Raw genomic sequence first — 15189 nt, forward strand, 5'->3', positions numbered from 1 at the left:
GCGGATGTTTCACTGGTTGTTCACTGGTTTCAAACACAATGATTGATAGGCAACTTAAACTTCTTGAATTCAACCATTATTGGGTTCAAATACACATTTACATTTGTGAATAGCCATCCACAACAACCACAATCCGTAAAATGCAAATAGATCAATGAGAGAGCAGTAGTCTGATTCACACCAATGCGCTATGTAATTATCAATAATAAGTGATATCCGTAAAGCCATAGACTAAACCACTGCTGTCATCTTCACCTCCAAGCGTTTATTCAAGTTGGATCATCTTTGGATGCCGACAGCAGTGGTACCATTGGAAGACATAGCTTGGACTGTAGCCTACATAAGCCTATTCCTGCTCTTTTCCCGCAATCCATAAACCACATTTGGTGTCACCATAGTGGTCTCTGACTTGTGGTCAGACTCACTCAGGTGGAACAAACGTGTGCCTTTTTTCAATGCTGATTTGAATGTCATTGAGAAAACAGAAATGTCAAAGATACATTATTTCACTAACAACCTCAAAGTAATCTAGTTTTTTAAGTATCTAATCTGATTACAATATTTAGTAACTGTTTTTTGTAATCTGTTACTCCCCAACTCTGATTGTCTCAATGCAGCCTTATAATGCTGTGAAAGGATCCTGGAACCCAAATGATTTGGGTCCTATCCTCCTTATAAAACGTGTTTAGTTTCCAAAAGGTACTGAAATTGTCAACAAAAGTTACTCCCATTGAGCTGCAATAATAACGTAGCCAGTTGTGAAGAGAAAGAATCCTGCTAAAGCGTTCAATGCCACGATTCAGAGAGGGCACAGGGCCAGATATGATGGGTCTTTTGTTAGTGTCTAGCAGAGAGTCAATCAGCTCTTTGAAATCTAGTTTCAAATGTTCAGAGCTGCCCTTCATAATGTCATTAAAACCCACATGGACTACGATAGAATCGATGTCCATGTCCTGGCGTAGTATATTCGGGAGCAGCTTAGTAATGTAATTTACTCAAGCTCCGGGATAGGAAATTGTTTTTACACCAGGAACGGTGTTTGGACCGTCAGTATTCCAATACGGATTTTAAAAATAGAACTGATTTCAGCATTAAGGCCTGCAGTGTGAACAACCCTCCTGTAGGATTTCACTCCAACCCCAGTAACTAACCTGGTTCAGTTTATCAACCAGCTAATTATTAGAATCAGGTGTGTTAGATTAGGGTTGGAGTGAAAACCTACAGGACAGTAGCTCTCCAGGAACAGGGTTGGAGAGCCCTGATTTAGAGGCAAAGCCAGTCTCACTCCAATGTTTCACATTTGAAATATAAAAAAAATAATTTTTAAAAGCACACATAAATATATATATATCTTCAGACTTTTATAGAAACGAGCATAGAGACTACTGGTGATGAACAAGGCTACATATGGAATTATCAGGCAATGTCCTCAGGGTACTTCTCATGATAGGTAACATCAGGTCTGGCATTATATCACAAAATAATAATGATTTAAGAATATGTCTAGCGCTACAAAAATGATGGCTAAAGCAATCAATATGATTTCTAATGGCTTTCTACTGTGATTTATAACAAACAGGAATACATTTCTCATCCTTGAAGTTGATGGCACAGCACTGACTGATAATACATTTGCAAGTGAGATAATCTAACAGGCAGTGAAAGCAGTAAAAAAACAAAGTTCATGTCATTTTTATCATAGCAAGAAGAGATCAAAAAATACAAATGGTTTGGGTCAGATGAAACAAGTGGCTAGGTCACCAAAGACAGTTGTGACCCACAGCACTAAACCATCACAGAGGTCAAACTGAGGTCTCCATCCACCTCCAGGATGTTGACCTGCTGGAGGAGGGTGTGGCGGTGTTTGTAGGTGCTCGTCTGATTCCCGTTGACCACTATCTTGTAGCACTGCGCATCACAGGTAATAGACAGCTGAAAAGACCAAACTAGCCTTATTAGTACTCAGTCTGATATAAAGAGAGAAACAACCCAGCATCTTTAATGTCGATCATCTCTCTAATGAACATCCTGCCACATTCTGAGTGACTATACCAGAAAGGAAATCATTATCAGGAAAGGGCTTAACTAAACAGAAAGATAAGTGGTATGCTTGGTGCTGAAACAATAAATAATTATTCATCCTTGAAACTGAGATTGTATACAAGGTGCGTTGTGTAACGGCAGCCTTAGTTAAAAGTGGATGGTTCCTGGTGGCTAGTTACCGTGAAGGCCTGGCCCCTGTGGAAGGGCATTCCACCAGAGCGCTCCTCCTTTCCCCACTGGTCTCTCAGCTTGCTGTTGCGTACCACTAGGGTCTCGTCAAATCGGGGGTTGAAGTGCAGCGCAATCCCAGAGTTGAACAGTAGGTTAATGTGGAACCTATAGGCAAGGGGAAAACGAGTGTTGGGGGAAAACCATGACAGGAGAACTGCTATTGTTGCACCCTCTAGCATGTTTTGTAGGCCTACCTCTTTCTATTTATAAATGTTAACCTTTATTTAACTAGGCAAGTTAAGTTCCTAAGCCAAGGGCTCATTGGCACACTTGCAATACCATGGAAATGAGGTGAATTAGAATTGTTCTTTTATGCTTTTTTTCATTCAAATATATATAGGATTTTATATTGTAACTCCAGGGAAAGTGTATTTCTCCCTGTTGTTCTCCTTTACTGTAAAGACAATAAGGCAGGATCAGACCTATTGGCATTGGGGTTAACCACTCCCTGGATGTTGATGGTGCGTCCAGGGTAGAGTCCTCCATTGATCATGTTCTTGTATGGAACAGCCTGGATGAAAAAGGAAGATTTGAATTAATCACTCATTATGACCAATAGACGTTGATGCGATAGAACTAACTAAATTTGCTCAGCAACACTACAGTACAAGAAAGTAGAAGATAATTTACAAAGAATGGTCGCTGGACATATGGAGGAGTGGCCTGTGACAAGCAACAGGAGAGGGGGATCTTGACAGCACGTTGATTACAGTACTACATTTCCCTGTAAACAGGTTACTGTATAGTAGTGTAACTCTGTCACAATCTGACTAAAGACAATGACAGGTCGTTACACTCACACAACGATAGTCAGTGTACAGAAAGAGGAAGTAGATCACACTATTCAAATATGATCTTTAGTGATCTTAAAATTCCCCATCACAGGAACTATGAAGCATCAGGACTACTAAGCATAAAACTTTGGGTTACGGTATGTAACCCCGGTTCAGTGAAGGAGATGAGGGAGACGTATCACTATGGGACACGCCCTCGTTTGTGGGTCATTGGTTGAAGCCTTATTCAATCACGCCTAACAGGCCAATATGAGCTTTGTGTGTGTACGCTCCTCGTGTCTATATAACATCCTGCACTGCTCTGGTTTCCTCAATCTAAGAACAAGTTGTGCAAGATGAACAATCTGGTGAGATGTCTCCCTCATCTCCTTCAGAAAACCAGGATTGCATACCGTAACCCAAATTTCTCTTCGGTTCAATTCGGTTCAACATCTCACTATGGGACACTTGCAAAACACCCCGATTGCCAAAAGCCCGTTTCCTGAGAAGCCTGTTGTGGTTCATGGTAATGTATCTGATCCATACTACTCAGCTCCAGCACCAATGACTGTGTGTGCCAGGGAGAGTGCAGAAATGACTAGCCCAACTAGCCGGAGATGCCTCTGAACAGTGCCCATGACTGGCAATTCCTCTAGCGGAATGTCCCCGGACACGCAGTGGAGACTGCAATCCCGGATAACTGTACGCCTTGGCGATAGCCTCCATTACCCAATGGAAGAGGCGTTGTTTGGACCAAGCCCTGCCCTGAGCGGGGTGGCAAAGCAAACAAACAGTTGGTCACAACTCTGGAATGGCCTAGTCCTGTCCATGTAGATGCACTAGATCCACTTGTGAGGAGCTGGGAATGTTTCTGTCGAACATGTACTCCACCTTCATTACCTACTTGGGCCCTACAGCCACGTTGGCTTGCCTATTTTACAACACAGAGAGCTTGCAAGCACAGCTTTTGAGACATCAAAGATTCACAACGCTAAGAGCCCGGACCACTCAGTTTTGAAGTTTGTCCAGGAGCTTCACTCCAGTCAGAGGGAGCATTATCAGGTATTGGAGTGTTAAGAGATGACGCACAACAACAGTTTCTACCACGAAACCATGATTCCAATAACCTCCGCGGTCAAAATAACTGTAAAGTACGTCGCCATCAACATGACTACCGCTACAATCGACCTGTTCACTACGTTCCTGCACCCAACCCACAAAAAGTGTCAGAGCACAAGGGAGGACAATCAAAACGTAGACCAATGTTCTCTAGAAGTTTCACTACGTGAAAAAAAAACGAGAACAATTTGAGAAAAGGACTAGACGGGGAATTACCGGAGGAATTAACACCCATAGCAAGCATTTTCAAATTCAAATTTTTCCCACTCTCACTTGAAACCCTATCCAGGGCTCGCTTGATCAAGAATCAAGCCCACAGGGCTTGTCTATAGACTCTGATACAAAGGTTGCAAAGAAAAGTTCAAATGGTTTGTTAAAGCCAAGCTCAGAAAAAAATCGGAGAAGTCGATCTGCTTTCACCTTGAACAGAAATGGCACATCACGTCGTTGCGAATGACCACTCCACTTTGTGGGGAATATGTCCACTAAACACTAATCTAAATGCCCATACCTGGAAACAGTCCTGGAGGACTGCTTAACTTGTCATGCGCTAATTGATTTGGGTGTGGCAATATCGCTCATCTCTCTGTTTGATGATCTAAAAAGGGCTTTGAAACCAACTAAATGTTGGTTAAAAGTGGAATGATGCGACACTACACTTTGAGGAGTCACTCAGACTACCTCGCCTCTCACATTGAGAGTCATGCTGAAACTACACTTCCAGGATGTATCACTCGTTCACCCGGTGTATGTTACCAGCCTCGAATCTGAACCCCTGCTACATGGAGCAGACTTGATTGATCGGTTGCTCCCACTGATGAATTGGAAAACCAACCATGTATGGTCACAGGCCCCAGGGCCTTCTCCACTGACCACACTGTCTTACCCTAACGCTAGCTGCAACGCAGTCATTCACGAGGGGTATCTGTCAAAAGCACCCCTTGGGAAAAATACGTTTAGAAACCTCTTGGTGCAGAATCCGATCCAAAGACATATTACGATATCTATATCTCAACACACGCCATCAGCAAACCTTATTGACTATTCTTTTCATGATTTCGAGCCACCTGTCTCTGTGAATGAGTAACTTCCCTCCTCCTTGCAGTCGTGCAATACGGTAGTTGAGATTAACTTCTCTTGCCCTTCGGACACTTCCGCAAGCACTGCGGCCGCATCACAAAGAAAAAAATGTATGCACAGAGTGTACTCTGCTTCCGATAATACACCTTCCACTTTGTGGGGGACTGTTACCTCTTACAATGACACTAATGGCGTCAGTCCAGCAACTGACTCGATGACTCCCACTGGTGAAACACTTTGCGATATCACAGACCGATATCCTCATCTCAGTATGCAGGTATTGAAGAGGTTGCCACACGCGGACTAGGTGGTGACTGACAGGCCTCAACAGCCACTGAGCGTTTTGAAGCACAAACACCAGGAGATTTGGTTGAAAGGTGACAGCCATTCTCATAACAACACAGCCGCTGACAACTTTTACATATGGTCCAACCTTTTCATTTGGGCCTTGGATACCAACACCACCCGCTGGTAGGGGGATCCCGAGACACAAAGGAGGGGAATAGCAGCCCAGACCCATGATAAGCCTCATCGAGGCCAGTGGGGGGGGGGGGAGTATCAAACAAATCTAGTTGTAAACTCCCCTATGAGAACAGTGAGGAGCAGACAGGCCCATAGACGGGGATTATCTTAGAACACATTAAGATATTACTGAGGTGTACCACACTGGTCGTAGAAGTTCAGTGGACTTCCACCTCAAACAAATGGCAAAAAAATAAATAGTCATGCCTTGCCATGTGTAGGTTCAACTACAATACAACTAGTAAAATGCTCTAATCATGTGTTCCGGTAGGATAATATTTCAGAATTAAATCGGTAGGATAACTGGTCCCCTTGAGTACCGGTAGCAATGCCAGCAACATTTAGTCCAGCTACAATCAGTAAGAAGGTTAGTGACCTAACAAATCAAATTACCCTTGACAACAGCGACATAGTAGTTATGTAACGGATGTGAAATGGCTAGCTAGTTAGCGGTGGTGCGCGCTAATAGCGTTTCAATCGGTGACGTCACTTGCTCTGAGACCTTGAAGTAGTGGTTCCCCTTGCTCTGCAAGGGCCGCGGCTTTTGTGGAGTGATGGGTAACGATGCTTCGTGGGTGTCAGTTGTTGATGTGTGCAGAGGGTTCCTGGTTCGAGCCCGGGTATGGGCGAGGGGATGGACTAACGTTATACTGTTACAGTTAGGAGTCACTCAGAGTACAACACGGGTAAGGGAATCTCCAAAGCACTCTTCCAATGGTTAACACACATGCCATTAATAAATAGAACCCTCCATTCAAGAGGAAAGTTATTAAAAGTCATGAACCATGATCACACCACGTACGACTGGTCCAATACTTAAAGAGTACTTCTGTTGTGAGGTTAGCTCCTCCGTGGATAACATAGCTATGAAATAGACTTCTTCATACCTATTGCCACATACCTATCGCCACTATAATAGTGGAAGATGCAGTGACTTGTAGTTAAACCACTACAGACTCAGTCGACACCAATTCTGACTGATCTTCAGGCATTGACCTGAAAATTACCTGATTACGTCAGACTCATTCTGAGCAAGTTGTAATATGCCATGATACTTGGTTTCCTTCCCTTGACATGCGCGCTTGTGTAAGCATAAACGCACATGTACAACGGAACATCCAATTAGGATTTATGCTAGGATCACTTAAGGGTCCGAGCAAAATACCAGCCTTAGTAAAGTTAAACATTTACTTTGAGGCCTTTGACTCTACTGCTACAGTACTCACAAGTTTTCTTCCCAGAAGTCCATAGGTCATCCCTGTAGACTGCCAAAACTAGTGACATGACATTAGAGACAATGCCATGATAGAGTCATTTTGCCAGGACATTGGACGTATATAGAATACAGTCCAATTAGATGATTTTGGTGTGAGCACTATATTTTGTATATCTTTTGTTTATGCTTTCATTCCTTTTCGGTTCAGTTCCTTTGACACTTAGGAAGCGATAGAGCCATAAACAAAGTCCTCATACAACCATCACTTACACGGAACCCAAACCAGCTGCGCGCGTGTGCCATCGTGCATACATTTATTTTGTCCCCCTACACCAAACGTGATCACAAAACGCAGGTTAAAATATCAAAGCAAACTCTGAACCAATTACATTAATTTGGGGACAGGTCGAAAAGCATTAAACATTTATGGCAATTTACCTGGTTAGCTTGCACTTGCTAGCTAATTTTTCCTCGGAGATAAACATTGAGGTTTCATTTTACCTGAAATGCACAAGGTCCTCTACTCCGACAATTAATCCACACATGATACGGTCAACCAAATTGTTTCTAGTCATCTCTCCTCCTTCCAGGCTTTTTAACATATATGGTGATTGGCATCTAAACGTTCATAGTATTACCACGGCGACCGGCAACACAGTTTGTCTTTCAATCACTCACGTGGGTATAACCAATGAGGAGATGGCACGTGGGTACCTGCTTGTTTAAACCAATGAGGAGATGGGAAAGGCAGGACCTGCAGCGCGATCTGCGTCAGAAATAGAAAGGACTTCTATTTTAGCCCTTGGCAACACAGACGCTCGTTGAGTGCAACTGAATAACATAGATTTCTAAATTTATTTTGCAACGCACGGGACGCGAGCGGTGTAGTCAGGGTATGAGTGCCACAATGCCGTTCATTGGGGAATGAATGTAATTATACATATTTTGTGAGTATGTGTGCGTGCGTTGTTAACATCTGCCTAAGTTACTGCCCAGAGATCTTCCACTCTGGGTGACCAGACGACGGGTCCGGAACGGGATGGGCATCCCCTGCCCATCCTTGTGGTACTTTGCAGCTTCCAGGAAACCTACCAAGGTAATCCACTAGAGGGGGACCGCAACGGCAATCACCAACCGGACTTCTCTCTCTCTCTCTCTGACACTTAAGGGACGGGTATGACGAGTGTGTTTCATTTGGTGACCTCAAAGAGGACAGGAAACACCATAACTAAATATCTGAATGTGTACATATCTCAATTATGGGGTTTGAATCTAATTCTTGTATAAAATTAACAAATAAAGATGAAACTGTTTGTGGAATGATGTAATGTGATGGTAAACCTTTAATGTGAGCGAACTATATTCCCTTTCAAGTTTAACTAAGTCATTGGCCCGTCCCCGTGAGCACAGACGTGATCTGGCGTCATAGAACCTCCTTTTCTATTGTTACAAATAAAAAACCCTCCTGAGGAAATCCTCTTCAGACCACGCGTACCACGGTGGACACTGAGGGTGGAAAGGTTTGAGTTGAGACTAAGCAAACCCACAGAATGAGCTGTGAATGCGAATAGTTATTGAATTCCTAACCATACCACGTGGAGCATTGGCTACATGGCTGGAAATTGTTAAACTCTGAGACTATCGATCCCTACAGAATAAGAGCAAATCTTAGATGCTAATTACTAGTCTGCAGCTAGAAATTATGTCAACCCGGGATGCGAAGACAGACAACCACCGAAACATCTATTCTATGAAAACCTTTCTGAATGGTACTCTGAAGTATCCATTCTAACCATAACCACGAAAGATCTTCAGCAAAGCAGAGAGACGATGATGAAATGATTCTCCGCAGACGGACGATTCCAACAGAAATCACAACACACTAGGCGTAAATATATATTGATTGCAATTATTCCCGAATGAGTGAGCGTTCATGTGCAAAGGATTAGCATTTCAATTCATATAATTATCAACTGTGTTGTGTTTCCATTTGTCTTTCCCGCCTGTTCTCAGTCCACACCCATTTCCCTTTGTCCACCAAGCCGTCATATCGGCTTAGCCCACTAGGGAATCTTCCCTATCCTTTGTTAGTAACCATATCTACTGTTGTTTGTTTATGCATTTCTGTGATTATTTAGTTAGTTAGTAAATAAATGATTAAGACAATTGGTGTATAGATGATTCATAATAAAGGCTGTGTTCGTGCAGATAACCAACAATTTACGACGTTTGGAATGAGACTAACATGCGGTAAAGAATAATTCATTAATTAGAAGACTAATTCATCAGATATTAAAATATCTGAAGAGTTATATTAGGAAAATTATAACTTTGTAATCTGAAGATTTATCTTGCTGCCCCGACTTCCTAGTTAATTACATTTGCATGATTAGTTTAATCACGTAATAATAATTACAGAGAATTGATTTGATAAAATAAGTCTTCACTTTTAATGATGCCAAAAACACAACTCCTCTCATGAGGAGGAGACCAAGCAGAACTGCCACAATCAGGCACATCCAGTATGTGACTGATGTTGCCGGGTAAAACACAGAGGCAGTGGCGAAAAGCCATCAAAATATTTTTTGCTGGATCGGTAAGAGCAAGCTTTTGGCACGATTCATCCTGAAGCCTAGAGCGAGCATGTGCAACAACAGCTAGGCTGTGTGCTCTACTGCCTGAGCCAGAGTGTCCATCGGTGGGGCAAGGGACAAATCGAATGGTAAGGTGGAATATTCGTAGGCTATGCACTCAAAGGCGAACCTTAGATATCTCCTGTGTGAAGGTAACTAGCTACAATTGCGATGGGACTAGCTAAAATTTGTGGGAACCTGCTATTAGTGAGATGTTAAAGCAGTGGAGCTAAGTAGCTAACAACGCAAATTGTGTGTAGGCCAGGCAACAGGTCTACTGTAGCTAGACAACAACAAAAAACACTGCTAACAAGCTAACTGAGGTAACTTCACTCTGTTATTAAGTGAAGATGAAGTTAGCAGAATTCCTGAAAATAAGCCATTTAACGCTTTGTGTTGGGGTGGTAACCCACACCAAAAGGAACAGTTAAGTTGAGAGCTAGTTTTCTGAATGAAGCTGCTTTAAGGCTAGTAACCAGATAGTAACCAAATAGACTCATGCAGACACGAAGAATGAGGAAACCAGAGCAGTGCAGGGTGTTATAAAGACACTCGGGTCGTACACCCACAAAGCTCTGATTGGCCTGTTAGGAGTGACTCTGATTAGGCTGTTAGGCGTGATTTAAATAATGCTTCCACCAATGACCCACAAAATAAGGATGTCCCATAGTGAGATGTCTAACCCAGTTGACTGAAAGATAACTCAAATCTAGAGACTCTGAAAGACAGTGAAAGGAATACAAATCACAAATCGGGATTATTATTTTTTATGAGTCCAATAACTCATGGTTGGCCAATAAATGGCCAATAAATGATCATTATTGATTCAGATCCAGATTAACTCACTGGTTGTGCGGGAAATCCTGGATAAGGGAATCCTGGTTGTCCCGGAAATCCCGGACAAGAAGGGAATCCTGGTTGTGCCGGAAATCCCGGATAAGAAGGGAATCCTGGTTGGGCCGTAAATCCCGGATAAGAAGGGAATCCAGGTTGTGCCGGAAATCCTGGCTGTGCAGGAATGGTGGGCTGAAGGACATGAAATCACTTTAAATCAGTTGAACTGTCTTCAAAATCTCTGTCCATCTAATTAATATGTTAGGTACTACTCACCGCAGGGTTCTGGAAGACGATGGAGGTCAACTCCACTTTCCCATCGGCTGAGATGGTGTCCACTGAGTAAAACGGGATTCGGTGCTTGAAGGTCATGAAATGGTTCCCATTCACTTTCAACTGAAGACAGAGAACAGAGAACGACCATGAGCAGAGTCATTATGGACCTGAGGACAGTGAGTGAGAGAACAGGTTTCACTCACAACTATTCAAGTTATTTTCCAACCCATGAATTGAAATCCATTTTATCTTCTAAACAGACTAGAATAAATTGAGTCACACTGTAAAATAGAATACAAATAGAATACATAACATATAATTTCAAGAAAACAAGAGTGAAACACCATGGGTTCCCGAGTGGCGCAGCCGTCAAAGGCACTGCATCTCAGTGCTAGAGGCGTCACTACAGACCCCTGTTTGGTTCCAGGGTGTATCACAACCGGCCGTGATTGGGAGTCCCATAGGGCGGCGCATCGTCCGGGTTAGGGTTTGGCCGGGGTAGGCCGTCATTCTAAATAAAAATTTGTTCTTAATTGACGTGCCTAGTTAAATAAAGGTTAAATACAAAATAAAAAAGATTGAGTCACTGACTTCATTGAAATCATGTGGGAGCTCTGTAAGCATAATATTTTACAGTCATTTATATAAAACAGGAAATTATATATTTTACAATGACAGACTGAAAAGGTTGTTGTGTAGTCAGAATGTACAGATGTAGGTTCTTAATTTGATCACTCTTTTGTTGATGAGACTTTTCTGACCAACAGGAAATGCTAACCTTTTGTGTATTCAAGGTTTAAAGAGGCATCTAACATTTGTAATTTCCCCTTTAAAACAAAAATTTATAAACCCCATTCATTATAATCCATATAATAATTAACATTAACAAACACAGGATTATTTTCCTGCTGTAACAAACTGGCTCAAATTAAGATCCTACATCTGTATCTTCCATTTGCTATAGTAGCGGAGGATTTGGGTGACCTGGAAGAAGTCCCTCTGGACAGTTATCTCGAGGCTGAAGCTGGAGCCACGTTGGAAGGGGGAATGCTGCTTCCGCTCCTCTGTCCCCCATTTGGATTGCTGCAAGGTGTTGGTCACCACATATCCAGGGTGACTGTCATAGCGTGGATTGAAGTGAAGGGCAATGTCTGCCCCTGCCCTAGAACCACACTGCAAATTCACATGGAACCTGAGAAAGAGAAAGTGAGACCGAGAGAGATCATGTGCTTCCGGATATGATAAACAGTTCTCGGAACAAGTTTGAATCTGAGCTAAAAATGTGTACGAGGCATTATCTGGACTGGAACGCACCCACGGACTCTCTCGAAGACCACTTATAAGGAAATGTATTATCAAAGCTTATATCGGTGAGTGGTGACCCACCTGTCTGCCCCATGGTGAACTCTCCCAGTGATAGTGATGGTCTTCCCCTCCTGAAGCCCACCTTGGATTGAGCCGGTGAAAGGGAGACTCTGGGACAATAAACAGAATCATTAATGACAAGCTCAATTGAATAAGAATGGATAAATGAAATGAAAACTATTATGTAGGCTAGAGGCCATTGACTCTCCTCTTTACTACATCCACTATTACTGCTTGTGTGATCATTTTTAATAGGCCTACAATAGGTCTACATAACGGAATACGCGAGACATTCACTGTAGCCTAATAGCATACATGTTAAATTTGCACAATAGCATAGCATGAATTGATACTATGAATGTCTAGCTATGCATATTTTGATTTTAGAATTAAATCTGTAAACTGAAAAAAGCAGACTAACTGGGAAAATAATGTACAGTATATTACTGAGAAGCTAATGGAAGCGCATTTTGATTACCAGATTTGACAGTAAGCACACGCATAACTCTCCCGAAGTTAAACATTAAGAACATCTACATTTTAAATACACAACACAATAAATCACATAACAAATGGTTGTAATAAACGTACCGGATTATAAAAAGGTTCCTGGTTATAAAATGCCATTTCTCCAAATCTCACTGTAAATCGAAACGTCTTCTCAGTTGCTCAACACTCTCTTCTCAGTACGAGAACCAACTATATGTGTAGTTTCAGAAATGTGTAGTTTCGTTTTTTCGTGCATTGAAGGGGTGGGAGGAGGAAGTAAGTAACAATGAGGCCCAGTTTACAATTCCCCTACATTGTTTTTTCCCCTAAACTAATACCTTTGTCGAAATATTCTGCTGTTGCGAAATATCGGTCTTGCCCTAATCGGTAGGCCTAGTCAAGAGACGATGAGGGCGATAGATTGTTATGCTTTTTCAATCGTTACCCTGCAATAACTCAGTCAGGTGATGTTGTCAGGAAGTTGATTCAGAATTGGACAGAGTTTGCTGTGTATAGAGGTCAGTGTGTCTCCATGCACACACACAGACGCATGCTAACATCACATGTATAATGTAATAACAATGGCACCTTTTTAATTTCTAATTCCATAACCGAATTGCCCGATTGTCACTTCAACCCAAGACAACTAATTGTAGGCTACCACTGTCCTTTAGACACTTCCATTTGTCTCTCCTGGATTCGGTGAGGATATTTCCAATTTGTGTTTTAGTAATAATGCCACAAATACACACATTCATTCATTGTATTTGTTTCAAAATGTTCTAGAAGAGAAATAACCATGTACTACATTTGTACTGACATTTTGCACATACTGTATACTCCATGACACACTTGATGTAATCCTGCATATCAGTAGCAGAAGTGTATTGAGACCACCAGAAGACCACCATAGTTATAGTTGGTCATCATGAACATGTCTGTTCTCTAAATCATCCTCTCTTCTGGGAACTGGTGAGTCAGTGGCACCCATATTTCAGGTCAAAGTTTTGAATCCCGGATTGCCCCTTTAAATCAAACCAAACACCTGGAAATAAATCAACTGTATAAAATGGTGTCTAGTGGGAATTGTGTGCTTGTAATTTAGCTGCTTAAATCCTTAATGTAAAGTGATACTATTTTTAATCGATCTGACCATACATTCAAACTGTTGTAAGCATTCCAAAACAAGACACAGAACCAAATTACTTGAGTTTAGTTTTATCATCTTTCACTGAGGAAACCAGAAACTCTTTCAGAGTGTAGCCACAATCTGTACAAAAATATACATTCTTATGACATAAAAAACACCAACCCATCTTTAAGTAATGTACAATTTGTTTACACAGTGTTGTGAGGGAAAAATAGGTTTTTAAAGCTCTACATAATTAGATGTGAAGTACCTATAATGTAACGTGCAATGTAATATAAAGACTTTGTACACATAATAAAATAAATGTTCTGTACATTAAATAAAACAATTCTATACAGTGCCTTGGGAAAGTATTCGGCCCCCTTGAACTTTGCGACCTTTTGCCACATTTCAGGCTTCAAACATAAAGATATAAAACTGTATTTTTTTGTGAAGAATCAACAACAAGTGGGACACAATCATGAAGTGGAACGACATTTATTGGATATTTCAAACTTTTTTAACAAATCAAAAACTGAAAAATTGGGCGTGCAAAATTATTCAGCCCCTTTACTTTCAGTGCAGCAAACTCTCTCCAGAAGTTCAGTGAGGATCTCTGAATGATCCAATGTTGACCTAAATGACTAATGATGATAAATACAATCCACCTGTGTGTAATCAAGTCTCCGTATAAATGCACCTGCACTGTGATAGTCTCAGAGGTCCGTTAAAAGCGCAGAGAGCATCATGAAGAACAAGGAACACACCAGGCAGGTCCGAGATACTGTTGTGAAGAAGTTTAAAGCCGGATTTGGATACAAAAAGATTTCCCAAGCTTTAAACATCCCAATGAGCACTGTGCAAGCGATAATATTGAAATGGAAGGAGTATCAGACCACTGCAAATCTACCAAGACCTGGCCGTCCCTCTAAACTTTCTGCTCATTCAAGGAGAAGACTGATCAGAGATGCAGCCAAGAGGCCCATCACTCTGGATGAACTGCAGAGATCTACAGCTGAGGTGGGGGACTCTGTCCATAGGACAACAATCAGTCGTATATTGCACAAATCTGGCCTTTATGGAAGAGTGGCAAGAAGAAAGGCATTTCTTAAAGATATCCATAAAAAGTGTCATTTAAAGTTTGCCACAAGCCACCTGGGAGACACACCAAACATGTGGAAGAAGGTGCTCTGGTCAGATGAAACCAAAATTGAACTTTTTGGCAACAATGCAAAACGTTATGTTTGGCGTAAAAGCAACACAGCTCATCACCCTGAACACACCATCTCCACTGTCAAACATGGTGGTGGCAGCATCATGGTTTGGGCCTGCTTTTCTTCAGCAGGGACAGGGAAGATGGTTAAAATTGATGGGAAGATGGATGGAGCCAAATACAGGACCATTCTGGAAGAAAATCTGATGGAGTCTGCAAAAGACCTGAGACTGGGATGGAGATTTGTCTTCCAACAAGACAATGAT

At 41.8% G+C, this 15189-nt stretch overlaps 1 protein-coding gene across 1 annotated transcript; it reads right to left on the minus strand.

The window, feature by feature from the left end:
* Positions 1 to 1344: 1344 nt before the first annotated feature.
* LOC100135795 (galectin like protein) lies at positions 1345 to 12787 on the minus strand. Its single transcript, NM_001124191.1, is given in 8 exon segments — positions 1345 to 1932; positions 2223 to 2379; positions 2697 to 2785; positions 10464 to 10643; positions 10728 to 10847; positions 11712 to 11919; positions 12114 to 12202; positions 12684 to 12787. Coding segments are annotated over 8 exon segments (1026 nt in total). The 5' UTR covers positions 12720 to 12787; the 3' UTR covers positions 1345 to 1785.
* Positions 12788 to 15189: the final 2402 nt, after the last annotated feature.

This window comes from Oncorhynchus mykiss, chromosome 27, assembly GCF_057628025.1.
Source record: "Oncorhynchus mykiss isolate SJ-2025 chromosome 27, ASM5762802v1, whole genome shotgun sequence".
Classification (NCBI taxonomy): Eukaryota; Metazoa; Chordata; class Actinopteri; order Salmoniformes; family Salmonidae; genus Oncorhynchus; species Oncorhynchus mykiss.